Source organism: Asterias rubens, chromosome 11 (genome assembly GCF_902459465.1).
Source record: "Asterias rubens chromosome 11, eAstRub1.3, whole genome shotgun sequence".
In the NCBI taxonomy this organism is placed as follows: domain Eukaryota; kingdom Metazoa; phylum Echinodermata; class Asteroidea; order Forcipulatida; family Asteriidae; genus Asterias; species Asterias rubens.
The window spans coordinates 16,082,035-16,109,931 of NC_047072.1; the positions used below are offsets into that span (position 1 = coordinate 16,082,035).

At 36.8% G+C, this 27,897-nt stretch overlaps 1 protein-coding gene across 1 annotated transcript; it reads right to left on the minus strand.

Annotated features, from left to right (window-relative positions):
• Positions 1 to 995: 995 nt before the first annotated feature.
• Positions 996 to 27,602, minus strand: LOC117296453 (CDK5 regulatory subunit-associated protein 1-like). Its single transcript, XM_033779396.1, has 10 exons — positions 27,112 to 27,602; positions 26,437 to 26,540; positions 20,135 to 20,270; positions 18,899 to 19,109; positions 18,076 to 18,196; positions 17,389 to 17,744; positions 16,215 to 16,401; positions 15,497 to 15,646; positions 4,576 to 4,716; positions 996 to 3,958 (listed from the first exon to the last, which is right to left on the minus strand). The coding sequence occupies exons 1-10, from the start codon at positions 27,599 to 27,601 to the stop codon at positions 3,845 to 3,847; spliced, it is 2,010 nt and encodes a 669-aa protein (XP_033635287.1). The 5' UTR covers position 27,602; the 3' UTR covers positions 996 to 3,844.
• Positions 27,603 to 27,897: the final 295 nt, after the last annotated feature.

Below are 27,897 nucleotides of genomic sequence, written 5' to 3' on the forward strand. Positions count from 1 at the left end.
ACTTCAACTAAACACAAGGGAGTTGGAGACATATTATTCCAATCACGACTTGATGGCTCTCTTTTCATTTGGAATACAACAGAAAATGGGAGCAGTTCAACTTCATATTGCATGAGTGTTTGTTTCTACTGCACTCAGATACTTCAAACAGTGTTTATGTTTCTGCATATTGCTTTAAAGATTTAGTCCGTTAGTTACGTGGGTAACTTGTGTTAAAAATAAGTACAGGAAACCGTTATTATTTGAGATGGTCACTTGCTGCTAACAAAAAGACTCGAAGTATGAACTAATGATGAAATAAATAAGTACAAACCAATTTCTTCATTTTTCAATGAAATAACTAACGATCAACTCAGATGCTAAATTTAATTTTGATGTTGTTGTTGTTGTTCATGTTGTTGTTGTTGCTGTTGTTCCCCTACTTCGTATTATATCTCGTTTTTTTTTAATCACGATGTAGTCTTTAAACATGAATTTCAGTCAAGACAGTTTATGAAGTCTTATAAGTCTTATATTATATAAGCGCACGTATCTACCAAACAAGGTACTCGAGTCGCTGAGTATATACAAACGTTCAGAAAGATATGGGTTATTGCAGTGATGAGTTCTGAGACCCTATATTGTTTAGACCTTATGAGGGTTTACAAGGTGTTTACGGCGGCGCATACAGCAGCCACAGCCAGGAACATCGGGGCGAGCCCCTTCTATTTTCGATAAGTGTACTGGTTTTTTTTTACATGCGTTACACAACACATGGGACCAACGACTTTACGTCCCATCCAAAAGGACGAAGCAATGGTTACATGCTTAATAAGGACACAAGTGTCACGGCTGGGGATTTGAACCCACACTACTAACACTCTAACCCTGTGTATGTGCTTGCAATATAAATACTTATCAATACACCGCCTATAATTAATAGATTTTATAAGCAAATCTAGATTCATTTCTATATAGAAGTCCAGACCTGAAATGACATAGTCCGTCACACAAAGTTCTCAAACAAGGCAATTACTTTAATAGAGACATTTTGATAAGTGCGACTATACACGTTACATTATGTAGAACATGAAAACCGACAGCGCAGTGCCTATTTTTTTGGAGTGGGGAATACACGAGTATAAAACCTGGACTTTGTTCCCTTTTAAATCTGCACGAATGAAAGCCTCATTTATCATCAAAACCGGCTAGCAGTAGACCTATTTGTTTTATCAAACAATTCCACTTCAAACCCGGAACATACAATGTTTCGATACTTAATTTCAAAAGTTATATTTATAAAAGCGCACAACATAAAACAAAATCAGTATTTTCGTATCAGATAATTTCCAGACATTTAGAAGTAACTTGACTGTATTGTTTGAAGTTACTTGTTATAACTTTACAAAAATCATTATGAGGTTTTCAGCAGAATGCAAACTGACATGTTCGTCTTTTTATAAAAATTTCGCAAAAAAAAAAAGGGGGTAATTCCATTAGTTTAGAAGTTCGGAACTGAAACTTCTAATAAAGCCAATACATCACTAAAGATAATTCAATGTAAAAGGTTTGTGTGGATTCCAGCCATGAAATTGAATCAAATTCCATTCATAAACTCGTTTAGTTGTTTTGTAATTAACAATGCAACACAACCTCAGCTCATAGTCATACCCCTCAGGGTTGCTAATACTTGATTTGTTAACTTAACAGACTTAACTTCGTTCTTTTTATAACACTTTGAGAAGAATCGGTTTTAATTCAAACAAACATTAATTTTGGACAAAGACCCAGAAATATATTTCACTAACCGAAATCGATACTTTTGGATTTTAATATAAATTATTTTTTACGAAACCGAGACATACTCGTAAAGTAAAGCAAAGGTTATCCATAAATGTGGCTCCATTCTTCTTCATCTTAATGTCTTATCAGGGACTATTCTTGTAAGAAAAAGAAACAGCTGAACAAGCAAACTGTACGGAAATCTTCTCACAAACATTGCTTTAGTAATTTCCTCTTCGTCAATGTCAAACAAAGCTTAAAGTGCTTCATGAATCCAGCCTTATACAAGACAGACAACTAACATTATAAAACCTCAAGATATAAGACTGTGAGTCTTGCGACATTGAGCAATCAAACCATATAGTTCTACAAACTACCACCTTGGCATTCGGTTTAGGCTAGATTTGCAATTTGATGACAGGTTTGGTTGATAAAAAAAGGAAACATTAAATCCTGCTGACAGGAAATGGGTTTTCCAGATGGAAATGAACTTCATATCAGTCCATTATGAAGCTTAGAGCAAGGACACGATTAACTACTTAGACGTTTGGGTTGTAGAGACGGTTTCAAATAAACAGGGGTGTAAGTGTCGGGACCATGCTGTAAATATTTGGGTTATTGGACCAGAAATTAATAGTTCCATATTCCGATAAATGATATGATCTGGTCACCTTCAAGCCTTAAAACAAAATTGTAAAGAATTCAATTCAGTGTTTGCGTTATTGATAAGCTGAATAATACAGAAGAAGCATATTTGTTATTAAGGCAACCAGTTTTACACTCTAATAACACAGTTAACTATGAACAATGTTTATCATAATAGACAAAGCATAAATGCTGTACAAACGCACTGCTCAAATAAGCATAGATTTGTTGTCAATTATGCTTACAAATGAAGACTGATTGAACAAACGAACCTCTCTCTTTGAACATTCATTGATAAAGTAGCTCAACAAGCCTGTTTATTTGTAGGGTAGGGGTACTTCAATTATCGTAATCAAGGTTTCGAAAAATCAAACTACACAGAACATAATGCACTAAAGATAAGAGTTTCACTGAAATGAGATATAGCATGTAAGGTACACTTCGCCGGAAACTGTTTAAATTTGGTATTCAGTCAGCTATGTGTCTCTTTAGGTAGGTTCCTCTATTTTATTAGTCTGTTAGCTATGTGTCTCTTTAGGTAGGTTCCTCTATTTTATTAGTATTCAGTCAGCTATGTGTCTCTTTAGGTAGGTTCCTCTATTTTATTAGTCTGTTAGCTATGTGTCTCTTTAGGTAGGTTCCTCTATTTTATTAGTATTCAGTCAGCTATGTGTCTCTTTAGGTAGGTTCCTCTATTTTATTAGTCTGTTAGCTATGTGTCTCTTTAGGTAGGTTCCTCTATTTTATTAGTATTCAGTCAGCTATGTGTCTCTTTAGGTAGGTTCCTCTATTTTATTAGTCTGTTAGCTATGTGTCTCTTTAGGTAGGTTCCTCTATTTTATTAGTATTCAGTCAGCTATGTGTCTCTTTAGGTAGGTTCCTCTATTTTATTAGTATTCAGTCAGCTATGTGTCTCTTTAGGTAGGTTCCTCTATTTTATTAGTATTCAGTCAGCTATGTGTCTCTTTAGGTAGGTTCCTCTATTTTATTAGTATTCAGTCAGCTATGTGTCTCTTTAGGTAGGTTCCTCTATTTTATTAGTATTCAGTCAGCTATGTGTCTCTTTAGGTAGGTTCCTCTATTTTATTAGTGTTCAGTCAGCTATGTGTCTCTTTAGGTAGGTTCCTCTATTTTATTAGTATTCAGTCAGCTATGTGTCTCTTTAGGTAGGTTCCTCTATTTTATTAGTGTTCAGTCAGCTATGTGTCTCTTTAGGTAGGTTCCTCTATTTTATTAGTCTGTTAGTGTTGGCAACTTCAATCAGTACACTGACAATGGCTAAGAGATACATTAGAATAAGTACCTCCAAGAACCCGCAGAAAGATAGAAGGTAAACTTGCACTACTAAATCACAGAAGAGTATATAACTTAAGACAATTTATTGATACCAACCCTCTCCATACTGACCTATCATTTTTTCACTTCTATCTTAGAATCGCTAACTGCTGTGCCTTGTAAACACATCTACATGTACATCCTGACTGTGAAACTCTTTAATGGTCGTATGATACAACGGTGTCCCCTTCAACACCTGTGAATTGCAACTCCCAATCTGAAAACAAATCAACAAAATCATCATCAATTAGCATCCAGCATTTGTTTTTCAAGTCAAATTAAAGCAGCATTTACTTCCACACTTAAGGAAGCAACAAAAGTAGGCCTACAGTAAATATCAATGTGGAGGCAGGTTTAAAAAAGCGAGGCATGTCAAGGAACAGCCTATAAAATGAAGAACCCCCCCCCCCAGATATTATAGACAAATTGCTGTAATTCTGAGCAACACTGCAATCATGACAGCCCCATCAAAATGTCTTAGCTGATCTATTTATAACAGGAAATACTGTCTCAAACATGTTCATATCTTGCCCATCATTATACAGTGTACTTTATTGTTGCATATAAGGACACAAATGTCACGACTGGGACTTGAACCCACACTCTGCTGATCAGAAACACCAGAGCTCAAGTCCAGTGCTCTTCCCTACATTTGTTAAGGGTACAACCTTTAAGGTTGTACCCTTAACAAATATAGAAAGGTCACCACTTTAATAACTTGCACAAACAGAAACAAACTTTCTGTATTTTATAAGAAGCTTAAGTTATCTTTGGTTGAAGGATTAGTCAAGAATAGCATGGTCATTAGTTATTGATTAACTTATATTGACTTACATGTACAGCCACGTAATCACCAGGTTTGATTGACTTCAAAGTAGATGTATTAAGACCATATGGAACCTTTATATCAGGTAGGATGACTTTAATGTAACCATCATTCCGACCAACAAGATCATTATCAGATCTCTTACTGACCTAAATGATAGACAAACAAAAACAACATTAGGTTAACAGAAGCATGTTATCACACGTTGTGTTTGTTTGGTATGTTTTGTGGAAGACAAAACAGAGCCTTGGGCTGGCAGAATGTCATTTGCTCAAAACAGAATTTGGAACTTGCAGAAACAAAAACAGAGCTTGAAACTTGCAGAATGTTCTGTGTACTACAATGACTATTGTCTTCATTCAGGACTCCGTTCTTCTACCGATAAAACTCAGCTTAACACTCATGAATCTAGATTAACTTAAGGCAAACATGCCTTCTCACACTCTGCTGCTGAACTTTGGAACACTCTCCCAATTAATGTCCGTAAATCTTCTTGTGTTTTTACTTTTAAGAAAAAACTTAAAACTTATCTCTTTCCTAAAAGGTAGATTAATGATTTGTTTCCTGCAAGTTTTAGTTTAGCCTTTTCTTTGTTATGCGCTTTGATCAAGTTTTGGAAAAGCGCATTATAAATACCCTTTTTTTTCGTTCCATACTTTAATCCACAGAGCATACTAAATAAAACGAGCTGATTATTATGTTCAGTTTGTTAATCTTCATAACCATTGGATGTCCTCACTTTCTACATCATTAAATATTCCCTGAAACGCTGTGGCAAGGATCATTTTAAAACAAGAGGATATTTGCTGAACTTAAATATGAAATATACAAAAAACTCTGATGATAAGTGATTTCAACTGAAGAAGCCAAAGGTGATGTACTTTATAATGGAGAAACACAATACAATGCAATAAAGGCTTCAATACATAGTGATAAACCGATGAGAGCAGTCAATTACATTACAATACTGATGGACTTTCCTGTTGACTTCCCTCTACTCAAATTATTCAATTTCATTTCCTCTTCTTCTCTGCACATAAATTTGTTCATATTATTGGTTTCCGAAGGTGTTATTCATCACTGGTTAGCTTGACACTCTAGCCTTAGGTCAAATAAGGAATAATCTAAACAGGTTGTGTTTACTACAAAGCATCTCATTGCCCTTGAAGTAAGGGATAATAAGAATAATAAACAGGATCTAACAAGGTCTTTCATTCAATACATATTTTTGAGTAATTTCCTCTTCTTTTCCCCTTCTGTTAATCTAAAAACATAAAGTAATGAATAGAGTAACAAATGAAGTAATGAATCTTCTTGACTTCAGCGCAATTGCACATTTCAAGACAATGACGTCATTTAGCTCTATTATCTGTAAAAGGAAATATTGCCAAATAGTTTTTCTTTTGAAAGACTTTCTCATTCAGTAACAAATAAATGAAAAAAATCTTGTTTGAATGGTTGGAAACTTTACACAAATCTGTAAAGGTTTTAATTAAAAACATGATGATTAAAATTTAAAATTTAATTATTAGTGGAAAACCATAACCATTCAGCTGCTTCGTTTGGCTTTAATTAAACAACAGATATTACTTTCTTCATAAGACATTTAGTTTCTAAAAGCTGATGCTCCATGTTTATGTGTTTTATGAGCTTTGATGTAATGCTTATTCATCTGTTCAATGAACTATACAACACCACAATAAGAACAAGAATACTGAATCTGACTAGGTTGCAATCATAGACCACCGAAGCCAGGATATATTATTGTGTTTTAGTACTTCAATAAGAGTAGTATTTCATGGCAAGATTTATGAGCATCCAAACCTACGTGTATGAAGGGCTTTAATACCCGGTACTAACTTCTACTCATTAAATATAATCTACATGTGATTTTAATATATTATGCTAAATTGACATCAGGGAAAAGGAAACTATTTACATTCTTAAAAACCCTGATGTTCCTTGAGCTCAGTAAACTCAGTCAGTACTTGCCTGAGCTCTGTAATAACAAGAAATCATGAACCTATTATCCCAAAGGGATTCGAACCCACAATAAAACATCTCCTCTAGAATGACAAAGGTATACGGTTCAAATCCTACCAAGATAATATGCCAATGGATTCTATTTTCAGGGGACTTGAGGGTATTAAGTGCTCAACACACATCGATGTATGGGTAGAACATAATCTATATCATATGGGTGATGATATTAAAAAATCCATCAAGCGTTCCTACAAACTGAAATGTATTATGTACACGTATAGGTCAAACAAAATATATATAATAACAGTATGTGTGGAGTCAATGGTCAAAACAAAGTAATTTTATAATATTGGCAAGGAAGTAGAGAAAGAAAGGTTAATTGCAAACAATGCAACTTTTATACCAGCGCTCCTTCTTTGTTACTAAATGAAATTTCACAAAACCTTTTCCTGTTTGTGCATCTTGTTTCCTACGACTTGCGTTTATTGCTTTATTATTTCAATTCCTAGACCAATTCTAGTTCCTCAACCTTGGTTTCAACCTGTATACCTCCAGTAAAATCAGGTTTTTATTATAACACAAAAGCAGCCAACATCCGCTGAGAGCGAAGTGTTGCAATTAACACACTCCTTGCATTCCTTATACAGGTTGTTAGTGGCGTCTATTAGGAAAGCAATTCTAGCAACCTCAATCTCACATCAACTTCAATAACACGCATCATCACCTTCAAATCATTTCTAAATCACCGAGTTTGCTTTTGGTTCCCGACGGTACACACACTGATCAATCTAGCTGGACTTTCCAGCACGCATGCTCTGCCTAATGCAATGAGATTACAAGTACGTTTTATGCTTAACTTCAGTCATTTTAATAAAAGCAAGAGGTTTGAAGGCAGTGTAATCACTCTCAAAATTAATGGCAATCAAAATAATTATTTGGTTAGAAGTCTACAGCAGCTTTCGAAAGTCTAAAGCATTTGGAGAAACGTTTCACTTTGAAGTAATGGATTATAAGACAAGATAATAGTTTGTATGCCCCAAAGTTTGAATCTAAGAAGCATGACTGTCAGTAACACTTCTCAGATTGTGTACATGTATTCCTATTACTGATTATTCTTCCTGCATGGACATTTCAATCTAGATGTTTAACATTATCTAGAAACGCAACACCTTTTGTAATAAAATGTTCACACATGTATAAAGCATTAAAGCTCAAACAGGTCCAAAAACCAAATGTAGACCTTGCCTTCAGGAGTTATGAACTGTAATATGTAGACCTTGCCTTCAGGAGTTATGAACTGTAATATGTAGACCTTGCCTTCAGGAGTTATGAACTGTAATATGTAGACCTTGCCTTCAGGAGTTATGAACTGTAATATGTAGACCTTGCCTTCAGGAGTTATGAACTGTAATATGTAGACCTTGCCTTCAGGAGTTATGAACTGTAATATGTAGACCTTGCCTTCAGGAGTTATGAACTGTAATATGTAGACCTTGCCTTCAGGAGTTATGAACTGTAATATGTAGACCTTGCCTTCAGGAGTTATGAACTGTAATATGTAGACCTTGCCTTCAGGAGTTATGAACTGTAATATGTAGACCTTGCCTTCAGGAGTTATGAACTGTAATATGTAGACCTTGCCTTCAGGAGTTATGAACTGTAATATGTAGACCTTGCCTTCAGGAGTTATGAACTGTAATATGTAGACCTTGCCTTCAGGAGTTATGAACTGTAATATGTAGACCTTGCCTTCAGGAGTTATGAACTGTAATATGTAGACCTTGCCTTCAGGAGTTATGAACTGTAATATGTAGACCTTGCCTTCAGGAGTTATGAACTGTAATATGTAGACCTTGCCTTCAGGAGTTATGAACTGTAATATGTAGACCTTGCCTTCAGGAGTTATGACCTGTAATATGTAGACCTTGCCTTCAGGAGTTATGAACTGTAATATGTAGACCTTGCCTTCAGGAGTTATGAACTGTAATATGTAGACCTTGCCTTCAGGAGTTATGAACTGTAATATGTAGACCTTGCCTTCAGGAGTTATGAACTGTAATATGTAGACCTTGCCTTCAGGAGTTATGAACTGTAATATGTAGACCTTGCCTTCAGGAGTTATGAACTGTAATATGTAGACCTTGCCTTCAGGAGTTATGAACTGTAATATGTAGACCTTGCCTTCAGGAGTTATGAACTGTAATATGTAGACCTTGCCTTCAGGAGTTATGAACTGTAATATGTAGACCTTGCCTTCAGGAGTTATGAACTGTAATATGTACACCTTGCCTTCAGGAGTTATGAACTGTAATATGTAGACCTTGCCTTCAGGAGTTATGAACTGTAATATGTAGACCTTGCCTTCAGGAGTTATGAACTGTAATATGTAGACCTTGCCTTCAGGAGTTATGAACTGTAATATGTACACCTTGCCTTCAGGAGTTATGAACTGTAATATGTAGACCTTGCCTTCAGGAGTTATGAACTGTAATATGTAGACCTTGCCTTCAGGAGTTATGAACTGTAATATGTAGACCTTGCCTTCAGGAGTTATGAACTGTAATATCAAAGCTTTTCTGAAACTGTTGGCCGAGGCAAAAAACATTTATTTTTACTTCATAATATTTGAAGCACAAAACTAACCAATTTGGCATTACAATACAATACAATACAATGGGTTTTTTATATCGCGCCATTTCATTTAGACCACAGCGCTTTAAACGAACAATAGCAATGCAGATAATACAACAAAATGAACAATAAAGCAATAAACATACACTAAGGACAAGGATGTTTTTTAAGTGCTTTCTTGAAAATAGGCAGTGAAATTGAGGTGCGTATTGTGATGGGAAGATGGTTCCACAGTCCTGGAGCGGCTAAGGAAAATGATTTAGATGCAGCGGATTGAAGAGATTTGCTGCTTGGTTTATTTTCAGCAAGACGGGTTTTGTCTGATGCTGAGCGAAGCCCAGCCCTAGTTTGAATGTGACCAGAAAAACAAGATTAAAGATATGCTGGTGCAAGTCCATTTAAGCATTTATACACATGCACCAATATTTTGAATTGAATGCGCTCTTTCACCGGGAGCCAATGTAGCTTTTTAAGAAAAGGAGTTGCATGATCATGTTTAGAAGCACAAAATATTAGTTTGGCAGCCCAATTCTGAAGATGTTGAAGTCTATTAATTTGAGTTGTGTTAGCTCCAAGTAAAAGTGCGTTGCCATAGTCCAATCGTAATAAATAAAATAATAATAATAAGACTTATAATGCGCACATATCCACCCTGCTGGGTGTTCAAGGCGCAGTAAAAAAAAAAAAAAAAAAAACACAACACAAAGAAAAACAGAAACAACAAAATTAGTCATTGAAAACCTGTGACATAAGATAAATTTTGAGAAGAGACTTGAATGTTGCGGTACAAACACAAGATCAAAGATTAAGTGGTAGAGAGTTCCAGATGCGTGGCGCGGCTGAAGAAAAAGACCTGTCACCCCATGAGTGTCGAGACTTGGGTTCAATGAGGAGAAGCATGGAACTTGATCAAAGATTCCTTGATGGAGTGTAAACTTGAAGCAGTTCAGAAATATAGTGGGGAGCCTTGCCATTAAGAGCTTTGTGGACAATGAGCATCAGCTTGAAGATGATTCGTTGAGAGATAGGGAGCCAGTGTAGTTGTTTCAGAATGGGGGTGATAGCACAGGATTTTCTAGACAGTGTCACAATGCGGGCAGCAGTATTTTGGAGCCGTTGAAATCGGGAAATCTGGTTGTTAGGAAGACTGTAGAGAAGAGCATTGCCGTTGTCAAGACGAGAAGTAACAAATGCGTGAATGACCTTTTCAGTGGCACTTTTGTCCAATGTAACACTGCTACATGTGTCAACGTCTAGAAACCTTCTTATACGTGTAATGTTACGCAGATGGTATGACACAGACCTAGACAATGATGTTATTTGTGGAGACATAGACATAAGATTGTCAAAGTCAATGCTAAGGTTCCGAACAGTTTTAGTGGGTGTGATAATTTCATCTCCAATTTGCAGTTGAACACTGGGCATGAAGCGATTGAAATGAGGTGAGGTTGCAACAAAGGACTCGGTTTTATTGTTGTTCAGTTTCAACATATTTTCAGTCATCCAGGATTTTAATTCTACAATGCACTTTGCGAGCGCCTGTAAGGCAGACTGAATAGATGATGAATCCGAAGGTGTGAAACTGGTATAGATCTGAATATCATCAGCATAGATGTGATAGAGTAGATTGTTCCCCTTGATGATTCTACCAATGGGAATGGTGTAAATAGTAAAGGATTTCGGTCCAACAATTGATCCTTGCGGCAATCCATAAAGCATATCGTGTGAGGCTGAATAAGTATTGTGTATCAAAACCTGTGTTGTTCTACCACTGAAGTTAGACTTAAACCACTCAAGAGCTGTCCCTGTAATGCCAATCTCACATTCTAATCTGTTGAAAAGGACATTGTGATTAACAGTGTCGAATGCGGCACTTAGGTCTAAAAGCACCAGGAACACGCCCTTCTCATTGTGGATCATGCCCATGATATCACTTTTGACTTTCAGTAGTGCGGTTTCAGTACTATGAGACACACAATAAGCTGACTGAAATTCCTCACCCAAACCGTTTTTAACAATGTGATCATTGATGTTGTTAATCACATGTTTCTCTATCAGCTTAGATAAGAACTTGATGTTAGCGACAGGACGATAGTTCTTGAGTTCGTCTGGATTCAGTGACCGCTTCTTAATGAGAGGGTTGAGTACAGTATGCTTTAGAATACTTGGGAAAACGCCTGTAGTGAGAGACTTATTTATGATGCGTGTTAAAACCGGTAGAAATATGGAAACATTATCTTTAAGAAACCAATTGGGTACAGGATCCAATATACAACTTTTTGTGGCAGCTTTGTTAACAAGCTTAATAACATCTTCTTCAGACACTTGACTGAATTCAGGTAGTTTACATGCTACACAAACATTGTGGGAATTACCACCTGTTACACTTGACTGAACATGTTTCATACTAGAATAAATGTTAGCAACCTTCTCTTGGCAATACACTACAAAGTCGTTACTTAAATCTTGTGCACACTCATATGCGGGTAACACTTTACTTGTATTATTCAAGAGCCCATTAACAATTTTAAACAAAGTCTTTGTATCAGAAGCAGATTGCAGCTTTTCTGAAATATGCTGCTTTTAGCTTCCTCTATCCTGCAATTGACTGTTCTGTTTTGTTCAATATAAAGCTGGTGATGAACTTCTAGACGAGTCTTGCGCCACTTCTTTTCACACTTTCGTCGAATTCTGCGAGCTTCGTGTATGTTTGAGTTATACCAGGGTTGTCTAATTCTTGTTTTACGAGTTTTCATAGAGACAGGGGCAAAATGGTCCAAGGAATTGATTGTGCATTCTTCAAATGCCTCTGTCAGACAATCGATATTATCAACTCCAGCTATAATGTTGTTAAACTTCAATTTCAACTCTTTCTGAAAGTTGGCTGTATCAATTGTGCGAAAGTTCCGATAAGTAGTAACTTGTTTTGGGTTTTCTGCTTTGTCCAGCATGAGCTGAAAATCAACAACATGGTGATCTGAAAGCCTAACACCAACTGTACAGACCATGATGAGATTGTCTTCAGGTCGAGACATGACCAAGTCCAGTGTATGGCCACATATATGGGTTGCCCCATGAACAAATTGTTGAAAACCAGCACTCTCAGCAGTTTCCAGAAAACGGGTGACGTCTGTTTTCTCCGGGCAATCGACATGAATGTTGAGGTCTCCCAACAGGACAACTTTGCCGGCTAGCGAGTTCACGCATATTAGAAAGTTCGCAAAGTCATCAAGAAACTGTGAAGTCTTCAAACCATTATTTCTGGATGGGGGAGGTCTGTAGATCAGGATATAGTAGATCTTGCGTCCTGTGTTTGAAATGATTGTGTACTCAAAAGTAGCAGATTTGAAATTGAATGGTATAATCTGAAACTTCAGGGGGCATCTGTACAAGACACCAATTCCACCATAGTTATCGGAATCTCTCGGAACATTGATGAACATATAGCCGGGAGGGCAGAGTTCCCCAATAATAACATTATCAGAGTCATTCAGCCAGGTCTCTGTTAGAAATAACGCGTCAATCCCCTTGTCTAGCACATACTCAGAACAGCTGATTGTCTTATTTCTTACTGAATGCGCATTCCACAAACTAAATTTAAGGAAATGTGAAATGTCAACAGATCTATTACGATGCTTACGGATCCCTGCACGCACTCCTCTATGAGTTGAAGGTTTGGATTGTATTCCGAGAGATGTTATGTTCAACCATGTACTTAAGGGCACAGTCAATGTTCCAGTGTTCATATTCATCAGCTGAGTCCTGCTGTATACAATTTTTTGATGAGAGGATATAGGATTGCGATTATGATTGTCATTGGTATCATGATCAGGTCCCGGATTAGGATTAACGTCACCAGCAACTAATAATTGAAGTTGGAACGAGGCGGAGGAGTTAGGATAGTATACTATATGAGTGCTAAGATACTTCTGATGCACAAGCCTGCCGTTGCTAGGGAAAACTTCAATACTAATAATTGAAGTTGGAACGAGGCGGAGGAGTTAGGATAGTATAGTATACGAGTGCTAAGATACTTCTGATGCACAAGCCTGCCGTTGCTAGGCAAAACTTCAATACTAATAATTGAAGTTGGAACGAGGCGGAGGAGTTAGGATAGTATACTATACGAGTGCTAAGATACTTCTGATGCACAAGCCTGCCGTTGCTAGGGAAAACTTCAATACTATACTTGAATTGGTGAACCACTCCATGGTCGCATGCAGTAGTACATAGCCCAAGACAGACCCAAGCAAGTAGGGTGTAGTACTTCCCTGATCCTATTGTTCATCTATTGTCCTTTCAATTGTTGTATAGGTTGGACGGTCTATTGATCACACTGTGTCCATGGGTGAGTAAAATGCCCATTGACATGTACATGTAGTTTGCTATATGTTACTCACAGGTTGAATGTCAAAAACCAAAGATCCATCCAATATTCCATCAGCCAGGACAGCAGAAATCAAAGAGTCTTACAGATATTGTCACTGATGTAAAAGCATTATGTTTTACACAGTTTGAAGTGCAAAATCCACCAAGAAAAGGTAGAAAAGATTACTTAAACAGGAGCAATGCTATTGCCGTGGCAGCCTGTGTGGCGCACCTCAGCTATCAGCTATCAGGCAACGGCCGAAATTATCGTTCTGGGCTTGTATATGCATTGCTTTGAATTTGGATGATTATGTGAAATTTACCTATTTAAAAGCTGCATTAGCATTTCATAAAAGAATAGTAACTAATGAAATGAATTGATAGGCCTATACATGTAGGTGGGTGTTTGAAGACTGCTATGAATGTATGAAAACAATCTGAGTATGTGGACGAGTACCATTCATTTCAAATTGGGTCGCTTTTTTAAGATTGCTTATGTTTTGACAGCTTATTACCAATGTGGTACTAGTTTGATTTCAACATCAGCCAAATATTATTAAGATTCGAAATTAATCTTACGGACAAATTACAAAAAAAAATTACTATTATTACTTGTATTATTATTATTACTATTTTTTGGTTTTGTTTTATTTTTTTTTGCCAGACATTTTCAATATTTTACCACACAGTCAATTAATTGTTTCATTTTGCTTGTTGTCATCTTGTTGGGGGCGAGGGTGGTGAGAGACTTTAGGATAATATGTATTGAATGAGTAACAAAGCAAGTAACTGGAGAACATCAAAAGCAAAGAAACCTATATGTATTATTGTCTACTATTTCCCTTCATTACATTATCTCACTATCACAAATTGGGTCATAACTCATAAGTCACGTTCCTTAGCTCCTACACAAGTTTCTACAGTTACCTATAGCCTCATTCTAAGCTACGTGCAACAAGAATGGAAACCGCTCTACCCAGGTTCTCTACGTGACCTTGATATCAATTTTAACAAAGATAATCAATCTATTTAATTTCTACACAATGTCTACGACTCAACATAGGCAATAATTCGATTACATCAGAAGATCATCACATAAATTAATTATATAATAACTAGAGAGATGTTGACTGTACGTGTACATGTAAACCAGGCCACAGCTGTGTTCTCAACATAATATGTAGTCCTTTCTTATTTCACAAACCCATTAGACATTAATCAAGCACCAAAAAAGAACTAGGTGACCCATTTGTAAAGAAACCTACATTTTCCGGTAAAATTTTTACTAAAAATAAAAAAATGTGGACTAATTGCTCTCGCATTCCAGTAAAATCGAACATCAGAAGGTAAGGATGATTAGTTGATTGATTGATTGATTGATTGATTGATGATTGATTGATTGATGGAATTTATTTGGATAAAAACATGTCAAAAATCCATACACAACGGGAGAAAAGACAATGAAATAAATTAAACCAAAATAGAACACAAGAGAAAAATACAGCAACAAACTATCCAAGGATAACACAAAAAACAAAGCCAATATCTTAAAAGGCTTAAAAAAAAAAGAAACACATATTATGCTATTGATTATGTCTAAATTACTGTAATTTGATTGATTTGTTTCTAAAAGCTTTCTTGGATTCTGTGGCAAATGGATGAAGGGATAAGTCACAACTTCACTATGATACTTTTTTAACTCAGGATTCATATTGAAGGAACATTACAGAATTGGCAAGAAAAAAACAAATCAGGAAGATCACATATATTTACATAAAACTTACACGGTCTATTGACGATGATAGTCATGATAGTAGAAAACATCCCTTGAATTAAGTTTGTAAGTTTTTGTATATTGTGGATTACATAAAATACTTCCACAACCAGCATCTGTTTTGTTAGCAAAACCAATTCTGTAGTGTCCCTTTAACCTTTATCATGACTTACCCCATCAATGAGGACTAGTTGTTTTTGTCCGATCTGTGCTGCGTTACTTTCCTCCATTCCCTGTCTACACACCGTGATGATTTCTTTAAGCCGTCTAAGTTTCACTTCTTCAGGAACATCATCTTTCATCTTATGATAGGCGTTTGTTTTCTAAGCAGATACAAAATACTTCAATCATTATCACATACAGAGCTGTAAACTCTGCACCAGTAATGGTTGCAGTAACAAAGTCTATATTGTCTGAGGAGTTTGGATGGATCAACAAGTTTTGAAATAACTCAACTGTTTGATCAGTTTGGTGATGGGATGGTGGGACTCTTGAATCTTTGCTGTCAACTAGTCCTATCCATTTTTTCTAAAATATTTCAGTACCGTTTTCTACTTGAAGATCACTTATTCAATATCAAAGTTATTCATCAGCAACCTTTACAGAATAAATCTCCTTAGATGTTACACATCAAGTGTGTCTTTGAGGTGTAATGTTTAATATAAATCTTTCTATCTTTTTTTCCCGAGTCCAGCTTGTCTCAACGTGCACCTCATAACTAGATTATGGTCTATAAAATGAGATGTGGTTTCACTTCAAATTTGCCCCTTTATTCTTTTAATTAAGGCTTGTTGTGATGCATGACTTTAATACAGGCTGATAGAGTTAGGTTCATGAATTAAAAAAGGGCTTTGATAAATAGTGAAATAAAATGTATATAACTGCACTTACTTTTCTCATGCTGTAAGCAAACAAGAAGGCATAATTGTAGCGGACAAGTTTCAATAAAGACAAAGTGTCTTCATGTTCCATCTCTGTCTCTCCACAAAACCCAGCAATAAAATCACTGCTTAATGAAACATCAGGAATAATAGCTCTGATGTGCGCCACCAACTCAAGATACGCTTCCCGCGTGTATCTAATAAAAAGAGAAAACAATTAAACTCATCAGGAAATGGCTTTGATTCTGAATTAGGATTCTGAACCTAGTACGTTATTACTGGGCTGGACAAGAACATGGGTGATACTATGTAAGCCTCTACAGGCCTGACACTTCACAGAGGCCTCCATGCTCCCTGGTCATTGCCTTAATAGTACCCTTGAGATGCTACAGTACGTGGTACAATTTCCTCACAGGATGCCTGCCGTTTACCAAAGAGAAATTGCCTTGGTGCCCTTGCCCTTTCAAAATGGAAGCATACAGAGGGCATAGAGACCTCTGTAAAGAAGGCCCCCGATCAGGCCTGCATTGAATGACTGTAAAGAGGCCTCTGTAAAGAAGGCCCCCGATCAGGCCTGCATTGAATGACTGTAAAGAGGCCTCTGTAAAGAAGGCCCCCGATCAGGCCTGCATTGAATGACTGTAAAGAGGCCTCTGTAAAGAAGGCCCCCGATCAGGCCTGCATTGAATGACTGTAAAGAGGCCTCTGTAAAGAAGGCCCCCGATCAGGCCTGCATTGAATGACTGTAAAGAGGCCTCTGTAAAGAAGGCCCCCGATCAGGCCTGCATTGAATGACTGTACAGTTTGGTTATATTTGTTTGCTGCCCTCATTCAATTAGTCTTTTAATAGTAAAAACAATGTTTGAATACATTTAATATTTGTATAGACCTTTACAAGCTGTAATATGAACTTTTCTATACCAAATGTGTTGATCAGAATGCAGTTTCAGATTACATTAACATTTTGACCCTGAAGACGAGCAGAGTATACTGTTTGAAATGTCAAGAACAAACCAGCTCATTTCAGAGCACAACACTTCCTCAAAAGAGATTCAGGGCATGGTTGTAACTGCAAGTGAACTTTACTTCTAGAAGCATGTGAAGCGGAGGGACTTGGTATGCATCACTGTACTGATCCATATCTATTGTTACTATTAACTCCTGAGAATCTACAAGTCATTTACCCTCTTCGCATCCTTTTCAAGACTTCGGAGTTCCCACTCTGTGCCGGCATGTGAACTTGCTTACATATATTATCTCTATCTCGAATCAAATACAACACTTCATCTGGAAAGTCTTTCGGATGCGGCGATGTAAATCTGATCCTTATTTCAGGATCCACTGCTGAGACTTTCTCTAAGAGATCAGCAAATCTTAGACCACCCTTTTTGTCCTTGTAGATGGTGTTGAATCCCTTAGCAAGATGAGAAGGTTGGTGAGATGCATTATCAACTGCTGTTTCATGTCCATAATAAAGAGTTTCCGAGGTATCTCTGTAGCTGTTGACATTCTGACCAAGTAGAGTTATTTCTTTCACACCCTGTGTTTAAACAAAATGAAATACTAGTAGGTTAAAATTATAAACTAGCCATCTTCTCCTGGGGCTGAAACAGGGTTACCCACTTTGAAGTCCATACATATGTAGGGTTGAGTGTCATCCATCAGAAGCCTGACATGCCTGGCTGGTAGAGCAAAAAGCACTACCTCCCCAACTTTCCAAAGCAATCATGGATAATTGTCTTGCTTAAGGATGCAAGTGTCACGACCGGGATTCGAACCAACACTCTGCTGTTCAGAAACACCAGAGTTTGAATTCGGTGCTCTTAACCACTAGGCCATTAAACGCCATTAAAACCACAATGAGTTCCTACCTGATCAGACAGTATTTTGACTTCATCAATAATAGAAGAAACAGGTCGACTTCTTTCTCTTCCCCTCGTGAATGGAACGATGCAGTAACTACACATATTATCACAGCCTCGCATTATAGATCTACAGTATCAAAATACACAAGAAATGTACATTAACTGAAAATGTAAATTTATTTGGGGGTGATCTTACATTGATGTGTGGTAAGCACTAAATAGGCAGTGCTTTCCTTGAGACAACTTATGTGTGGTAAGCACTAAATAGGCAGTGCTTTCCTTGAGACAACTTATGTGTGGTAAGCACTAAATAGGCAGTGCTTTCCTTGAGACAACTTATGTGTGGTAAGCACTAAATAGGCAGTGCTTTCCTTGAGACAACTTATGTGTGGCAAGAACTAAATAGGCAGTGCTTTCCTTGAGACAACTGATGTGTGGTAAGCACTAAATAGGCAGTGCTTTCCTTGAGACAACTTATGTGTGGTAAGCACTAAATTCTTGAGTACACAAAAATAAATAATAATAATAAGAAGAACTTTAACATCTAATAAATTGAAGACACGGTGTAATCATTCCCAAACACAGCTCATGGCATTAAGTCATGTGACAATAAAATTTAAGCAAATTCAAGGGACAAAATGTAAAATTAAAAATGTTCCTGAACTATTTGTTTGAACTATTCTCTTATCCGAACAAACAATTAATACAGATTACAGAAAAATGCCTAGCACAATAAGAAACAAACACAGATGATTTTTTAAATGTAAACCCGTTGTAAACTCGGTTAAGTTTATTTCTATTTCTCAATTTTTAATTTCTGAATACTCACATAAACGCTGATTTGGATCCTTCACTTAATCTTACAGGAATCACATCTGCATAAGTTTCATCCATTGACAACATGACATTTATAGCGGACTGTCCAGAATGAGCAACAGACAATAGTCTTGGTAGATCTCTGTAGGCGTCGGGTCCAGCAACAATATCCACTATCTTAGAACGTTCTAAAATCTCTTTCTTAAGACGTTCTGCCATGCAGCCTGGTATGAAGAGAGAGAAGGATATGAAGGATTACATAAGGCTGGTTTTAAGACTTTTTATAAAGTCATCAAGATTCAAATAATAATGCATTTATAATGTGCCATCTATCTACATGTAGTGTACAACGCCCTATTCCGAGGCGCAGCACAAAAAATGAAACATAATGTAAGCAACAGAAGAGAAGTAAAGAATACAAAGATAATTCAAAGAATAATCAAATCCACTATTCGACATGTTCAAACGTCTATAATTTACAGGCATAAGTATAATGTGTCAGAGTGAGAGACGCACATTTACAACCAACATCTACATGTACTACGGTTTTAGCTCTTAACCCTAACACAACAAGTATCAAGTGTTCCTTTTGACTTGAAGTAATGCACGCCTAGGGTTCATATTGGGAAGGGGGTCCATAAGACTGCAGGGATTGTAGCCTACAAATTTTACTGGACCAAACAATTGATAAGACCAGAATCAATGAGAAAATGTTGTTCACACAGTTTGAATATCTCAGTTAATTAGAGGCGAGTGTGCTACATTACTCAACAGAATTGAACGAAAAGATTTGTCAAAGTCAACATTAAAACACTACAGTATATGTGATTTTTTCAAAATAGAGGTAAAATGTTACACAGCGAGGTATTACTATTCAATTGAAAAAGATTAGACTGCTGGACGTATCAAGCTTTGAGTTTACTGGCCCGGCCAAAATAATGCTAAAACTACTGGCCCCTGTCCTGCAGTCTAGTGCAAATTGCAAGCATAATCAATGGAGGATTAATGTAATCACTTACATTACAGAACCTTACACCGAAATAAAGATTGAGTTCAACCTCCAGAAAACTGGGCCTGTTTTAAATTTCCAAGATTCAAAATAACTTTAGAGGATAACTTTGTTGTGTCTGAATTACTGCTTTGGCTGTGGCTACAGCGGCAGGATACCAAAAGTCATATTCCTCAACGCTGTCAATGCAGCCAGACCAATAACCATAGCGTTAGCCAAAGGCACTTCGTTCACTCTTACCTAAAAGACCAACTTTAAGAGGAGGTTGTCCCTTTTTTCTTCTCTTCTTAAGTGCCTGGAAATATTCCAATCTGTTCCAAATCTTCTGCTCTGCGTTTTCTCTGATGGCACATGTGACAGCTAAGATAACATCAGCCTAAATAAAGAGGTAACAAATCAAAGAAACTTGTAGGATCCTTTCTCTTTATCAAAATGTGTTATGTGATTTTTAATGGTTTAGGCCTAATATTTTATTTGTTTTGTCATGCACAGCACTGTCTGGAATTGGCAAAACTTAAATTACATAGCTACATGTGTTTCTATATGGTTTTCATTTCTAATCCTGTTAACTATTGCTGTATCTAGATTTAAACAGTCATCAACAGTGCCTTTTTATATGTTTTTCTTTCAAATTAATGCAATATTCATTCAATAAACAGCTATGGCTCCTAAAGGATGACACCATGGCCTAAAGCCTACATCCTTATATAGACTGTGAAGAGGGTAACCCTGTTTTAGCCCCAGGAGTAGGTGACAACCAAGTCCCTGGTGACAGTCAAGTGTAGCCTTAATGGGTTTTTATTTTATTTATTTATTATTTATTTATTATTTATTTAATGAATAAAAAAATTAAAAAAGGTTTACACCATTCAATTACAAAGTTTAGAAAATAGAAATGAATAGTAAATGGGTAAAAGCATACATCAAATACACACACACAAAATGAAATAAAATAAAAACTAACTATATTTTTGAAAACTAACGAAACAAACGAAAATCAAAGAACAATTAAAATTAATTAAAGATAAACAATAATACCAATAATAAACAAACAACATTTATGTGTTGATCGTAAATACAGAGCACCAAAAGTTTAAAATGAATAAAATTAAAATAAAATAAAAAACAGCATACTGGTAATTTAGACTAAAGGGAAAAGATGAACAATTAGCTAAAACTTGAAATAATATGAAAAAATATAAATCCACTAGAAACAAATATTACACTAAAGTTAAAAAAAGGTTATAATAAAAAAATTACGCCGGAATTCCCCACTATCTTGTGAGACATGCTTCAATGACATAAGCATTCCCCACTATCTTGTGAAACATGCTTGAATGACATAAGCGCAGAATGCCCTGCTTCCACAAGCGTCGATACGCACAGTTAACAGAGCCATGAAATTGGGGGCTCCAGTGCAGGCTGTGTGTACTTAAAAAATAACATTATATTCTGGGGAATTCCCAAATTTACAAGAGCTTTTCTTTCTTCAAGTAGCACACACACGATCAGCCAAGAAAGCACAGCCATGAATTTACAAGAGATTTTCTTTCTTCAAGTAGCACACACACGATCAGCCAAGAAAGCACAGCCATGAATTTACAAGAGCTTTTCTTTCTTCAAGTAGCACACACACGATCAGCCAAGAAAGCACAGCCATGAATTTACAAGAGCTTTTCTTTCTTCAAGTAGCACACACACGATCAGCCAAGAAAGCACAGCCATGAATTTACAAGAGCTTTTCTTTCTTCAAGTAGCACACACACGATCAGCCAAGAAAGCACAGCCATGAATTTACAAGAGCTTTTCTTTCTTCAAGTAGCACACACACGATCAGCCAAGAAAGCACAGCCATGAATTTACAAGAGCTTTTCTTTCTTCAAGTAGCACACACACGATCAGCCAAGAAAGCACAGCCATGAATTTACAAGAGCTTTTCTTTCTTCAAGTAGCACACACACGATCAGCCATGAAAGCACAGCCATGAATTTACAAGAGCTTTTCTTTCTTCAAGTAGCACACACACGATCAGCCAAGAAAGCACAGCCATGAATTTACAAGAGCTTTTCTTTCTTCAAGTAGCACACACACGATCAGCCAAGAAAGCACAGCCATGAATTTACAAGAGCTTTTCTTTCTTCAAGTAGCACACACACGATCAGCCAAGAAAGCACAGCCATGAATTTACAAGAGCTTTTCTTTCTTCAAGTAGCACACACACGATCAGCCAAGAAAGCACAGCCATGAATTTACAAGAGCTTTTCTTTCTTCAAGTAGCACACACACGATCAGCCAAGAAAGCACAGCCATGAATTTACAAGAGCTTTTCTTTCTTCAAGTAGCACACACACGATCAGCCAAGAAAGCACAGCCATGAATTTACAAGAGCTTTTCTTTCTTCAAGTAGCACACACACGATCAGCCAAGAAAGCACAGCCATGAATTTACAAGAGCTTTTCTTTCTTCAAGTAGCACACACACGATCAGCCATGAAAGCACAGCCATGAATTTACAAGAGCTTTTCTTTCTTCAAGTAGCACACACACGATCAGCCATGAAAGCACAGCCATGAATTTACAAGAGCTTTTCTTTCTTCAAGTAGCACACACACGATCAGCCATGAAAGCACAGGTTTTTATCAATGATCGTACGATCTTTGGTTTTTATTGCACCACCATGCATGGACTGTACATGAACATGTACACCTACCCATGTAAAATAAAAGTTTTTATTTTATTTTAATTATGGCTCCATGAAATCACATGTTTCAACCCATACAGCTATTCTAATTATATGATAATAGCTTTAATAATAGGGGAACACTGGCCCGGCGAGAAGTGATATACGATGAATGATGCTGTCTTGCAGCCAATGGGAAAATCTTGGACAAAGTCTTGGACAAAGTCCTTAAAAACCACTGGGAAAAGAAATTCGCGACTCGCCATTATGTGCGCCCTCTATGTTCATTTATGGTCAGTTCGTAAAAACTTTTGTTCGTTGATTCTGAAATTTGTCCTTTACAAAACTTGTCCTTTACAAAAATTTTCCTTTACACAATTTGTCTTTAGTTTGACGCCCTCAATGTTTGTTTCGGTTTTTTTTTAACGTAGCTTGTGCAATATTAGTTTATGTTGGTGGTTTTTAGGTAAGAATTAATATAAAAAATATATAAAGTGTAATTTTTTTTAAGGATCATTTTTTTATTTTTATTTAAAAACATTTCGTGTAATTATTTTTCAGGCAAACATTTTTTAAATTAATTTTTTTTTTTAATTTAGTGAATTTTTTTCCTAATGGATTATTTTTTTGGATAGTCTTTTTTCATGTTGATTTAAAAACATTTCGTGTAATTATTTTTCAGGCAAACATTTTTTAAATTAATTTTTTTTTTTAATTTAGTGAATTTTTTTCCTAATGGATTATTTTTTTGGATAGTCTTTTTTGATGTTAATTTAAAAACATTTCGTGTTATTTTTTTTAAGGGACAAACATTTCTTTCATTATTAATTTTTGTTTATTTAGTGTCATTTGTTTCTAATGGATTATTTTTTTTGAAAGTTTTCTTTTATTGTTTATTTAAAAACATTTTTGTGTATTTATTTTTAAAGGGAAAAACTTTTCTTTTTTTTTTTTTTTTTTTTTTATTTAGTGTAAATTTTTTTCTAGTGGATAAATATATTTTCATATTATTTCAAGTTTTGACTAATAATGTTCATCTTTTCCCTTTAATCTAAATTAAAAGTATGCTGTTTTTTCATTTTATTTTTATTTTATTCATTTTAAACTTTTGGTGCTCTGTATTTGCGATCAACACATACATTTCGTTTGTTTATTATTGGTATTATTGTTTTTCTTTAATTAATTATTATTGTTCTTTGATTTTCGCTTTTTATGTTAGTTTTTAAAAATATAGTTAGTTTTTATTTTATTTAGCTTTTGGCCCTTTTGGCCGCCCATAAGTAGCTGGGGCGCTGTATATTTTTTTTCTTCAAAATTTTGACATTGCTAGTAATGGGGGCAGACAGATAATATCAAAATTTAGAAAACAAGAATTACAGCGCCCCAGTTAGTGGGTCTAGGTAAAAGCTAGGTACAATTCTGGGACTCTATGGTGTACAGGCGCGCCAATACAATGGCTACCCACAACTTTAACCCACCTTGTTGAGCTGTAAATGGCTCCACTTTTAACATAGGTCTCATCACTGTCACCATTACAGCCCACCTTCGATACATGTCTTAAACGCTAAGTTTTCAAAGGTCACAAAATGCGTGGTAGTTTGATTGCAATTTTCTTCCAGGGAGGGAGGACGGAGGGAAATTCGAACAAAACACAAAATAACCACGTGCGTTTATGAAGGTAATGTTATGTTATAAGAATAGGCTGTTATGGTTTCAATACAATGACCGTCATTGCATAATAAGCAGGTTGAACTAGTCTACGGGCCTGTACGGCGGGGGTATATCTTATTTTAGCCACCCAGCAAAAATAAGGGGAAATGAAGTCCAACATCCTTGTAATGTATAATAATCCCTTTAAATTGCAGTTGGATGATATGGACATTTTGCCTTATTTGAACTTGGGGTCACCAGTTGCTTTTGAGTATGTTTTAGGTAAGGGATCATGTTGCATTATTAATCGAATATTTGTAAGGGACAATTTTCTTGGAAGTTATTTAAATTAATAAACGGTAATGTGTTGGTTGGTTAACTATGATTCTATCTTTGGATTTATTTGTCTGGCGTTTCTGCGGAGCAGTGCCTTAAAGTAGGGTAGTCGTGAGAGTTGTCGGGGACGGGCCAATTCAAAAACGTTTCGGTGGTTTATACAACAGCAAGATGTCACTGAGGATTTGGTCGAAGTGGTCGACCAGGGCATTCTGACGGCGCCACATGTATTCGGCCAACCGGAAACCGAAGCCGTCGGTAGAGCTGGTAGCGTGGGTGCTCGGCAGACTCCTCTTGATCTGCCACCACTGGCACTCAATATTTTGAGTATGAGCGCCAGTGGTAGGATCAACGAAATTTAAGGAGTGATTTACCGTGAGATGAGTAAAATTTTCCTGACTGAGGCAATCATATGCTTTCCAACAGTCCGATATGATTGTGGATCCAGCGGCCACATATTCCTTAATTAAAGGAATAAGGGTCGCTGAATCCCGCTTTGGCACCTCAATCAGGAAAATTTCCTTTGTCTCACGGCAAATGCCGCCTAACACACACTTACCCTCAACCAAACGACCTCGGTTGTATTTCCGGCGACCGAATTTTGACTCGTCGATTTCGACCAATCCCCTTGCTGCACCGTTCCTCGACGGCACGAAGACAAACCTCGCGGCAAAAAGTGAACCAGTCCACGACAGTTTTACTACTGGTTTGTTCACCTTCGTGGACTGATGTTTCTCTAATTGCCGCAGAGGTTGTCGCTCGTGCCGCCCAGTAGTAGGTGAGCTTGAGGATTTTTTCAGTGACATCTTGCTGTCGCTAAACCAGCTGCCATGACGGATGCTGCAATTGCGAGACCGCTTCCGGCACCCCCGATGTGTGCACCGCCACGAGAACCCGTCGGCATGGTCCGTCTTCACGGACCATGTCAACGGGTGGCGGCAGTACCGGCAATCGGGGGCGTCGGCAATTAGTCCACGTTCTTTGCAGAACGCAATTGCAGCATCCGGCGTGGCAACAGTCTCAAACAATCTCTCAGCATTCCAAAAGGTATTCATGTTTCAACTTAGAAAGCACGACAAGATGACTTCAAGACTTCAAGAGCTTCCTTATATAGCCCAACAGAACAATTGGGAGACTTTCTAAATAATTACTCTTGGTGATTACGTGCGTCCTCGGTGGAACTCCCCTCGGGACTCATACTAGTGGAACAATCCAAAATAACCTTTCACGTGACTGATGCGTGAAGGAGTTCGTCATTCAGGACGGTATGAATATTCAACTTATGCAAAGCACTGGACAATCACAGCTTATTTTAATATTCATTTAAATTACATATTCATTATGACCTTTATTGACCCAGGTAATGGCAAACACATCTAGGACAGACAACTAAATTTGGTATCAACGCCTCGTAGCCCGGTGGGTTAGGCTATGGACTATTGAATGTACATGTATAGTAACTTGTTAACTCTGCTTTACAGGTTCGACTCCCGGTACTGCATTACATTATTTCAATGATTACTAACTATCCATTTCTTCCAGCATAGACACCAGATAGAGATACATGGAGACTGGATGAGAGAGAAGGCAGGATCGAGGAGAGAAGGGAGAAACGGGACCTGTAGACAAATCACGGGGTGTTTTTTTACATAAATTTTATAGGTTTTTAGTTTTTTTTTTTTTTTTTTTTTTTTTTTTTTTTTTTTTAACCGATCCCCTATAAAAACCACTTTTTCATCCTAGCCCAATCGATTGAAAACCTCCTCAGGTGCACAAAAAAAAAAAAAAAAAAAAAAAAAAAGTGCCGGAAGTTGGTGGCGACGACGTAAAATTTTTCCAAATAAAATAATAAGATGTTGGTTGGTAGAAAGTCTTACCTTTAAAACATCCTGCACTTTTTGAAATCCATTTTCTTGTAGAATTGCCCAAGCAATCTCTGTGTCGTTAACATTCATCTGGCATCCATACGTCTCAAAATACACTGAGAAATTATGTCAAGTATAAAGAACGTAAACACAGCAAAATGGCCAATTCCTTCTTATCTAATAAATGAACTAAATACACATCAAACTTCAAAAGATCATCAACATAAAAAACATGTATGTTCACAAAAAGAACAGTTCATTTGCAATCAACTGGTCAATAAACCAAACAATCATAATTCAATTGGAGTAAACTTTAACTACACATATTGCAAAAATGTTAATAAAAAAGCGATGTATAATTTTAAAAGATTGTTGATGAATAGAGTGCTATCATGTCAGCATGGGCAGGGAAGTGGGAATAAATGATTGTGCACAAAAGAATACAAACAATTATTGGAAAAGTTTCCGTATGGCGCCACCACTTTTTCATTCGAAATAAAATAATATAGTATCTAATTTACCTGATTGATATATCCCTTTTTGTAAAAATGAGTGAAAAAGTGGTGGCGCCATACGGAAAGTTATCCCAATTATTGCTAAGAAAGATCATGTGTATAAAAGTTATGAGTTAGTCCATGGTTAGTTAGTCATTCACTCAGTTCATGAGTTGAGAAAATTAAAACAAACCTTTTCTGTTCCTAGCTTCAAATGAATTCGCCTCAAGATATGGAACAGAATCTGCAGTCGAGAAATCTTCACCGTGAATGGCAGGACTGGAAACATTGTCATCAACATTCGATATGATAAAATCTTGCAAGGAAGGCCCATCTTTCAATTTGTCCTGAAATGCCACTTTAATCTCGGGTAACTTTGTTGGATTGGTACTGGTAGACGGCGTGCATGATGTAGCTGGCGGTTCATTGCTATACTTTCTAATGTTGACATGATTACCAATGAAATTGCGGTGGTGGATTTTTTTATTTTCGCGACTATTCAATGCTGACTCACAGTTTCTCAAGCACAAATTATGAATTCCTTCAATGTGATATGTACTTATCTGTTGCCTCATGCCACAGAGAAAGTAAGGATGGCAAGAAACAGTTGTCTGTCTTTTGAGAGACAAAACTTTTGTGAAACAAGTTCCAATTCTCGTTGTACCTGCCATGGAAGCCGCCATGTTTTAGTCTCTTTAAAGTAAGACTCTTGGGGGCGCTCTTCAAAAATCCAGTCCTGGAGATGAGAGGGGCGGGCATAGAGCTATATATAGCTCTATGGGGGCGGGGTAACATGTGTGGGGGTGGTAAATGCGGGGGAGTGTCTGGGGGGGGGGGGGGGTTAAAGACTTTCTAATGTTGATAAGTTGGTTTTCTTGTATCAATTATTATACATAAGTAAAAGCTCAGATAATCAACACAAACACACTCCCCACATGTTACCCCCCCCCCCCCCCCCCCAAAGAAAAGAACCCTACAA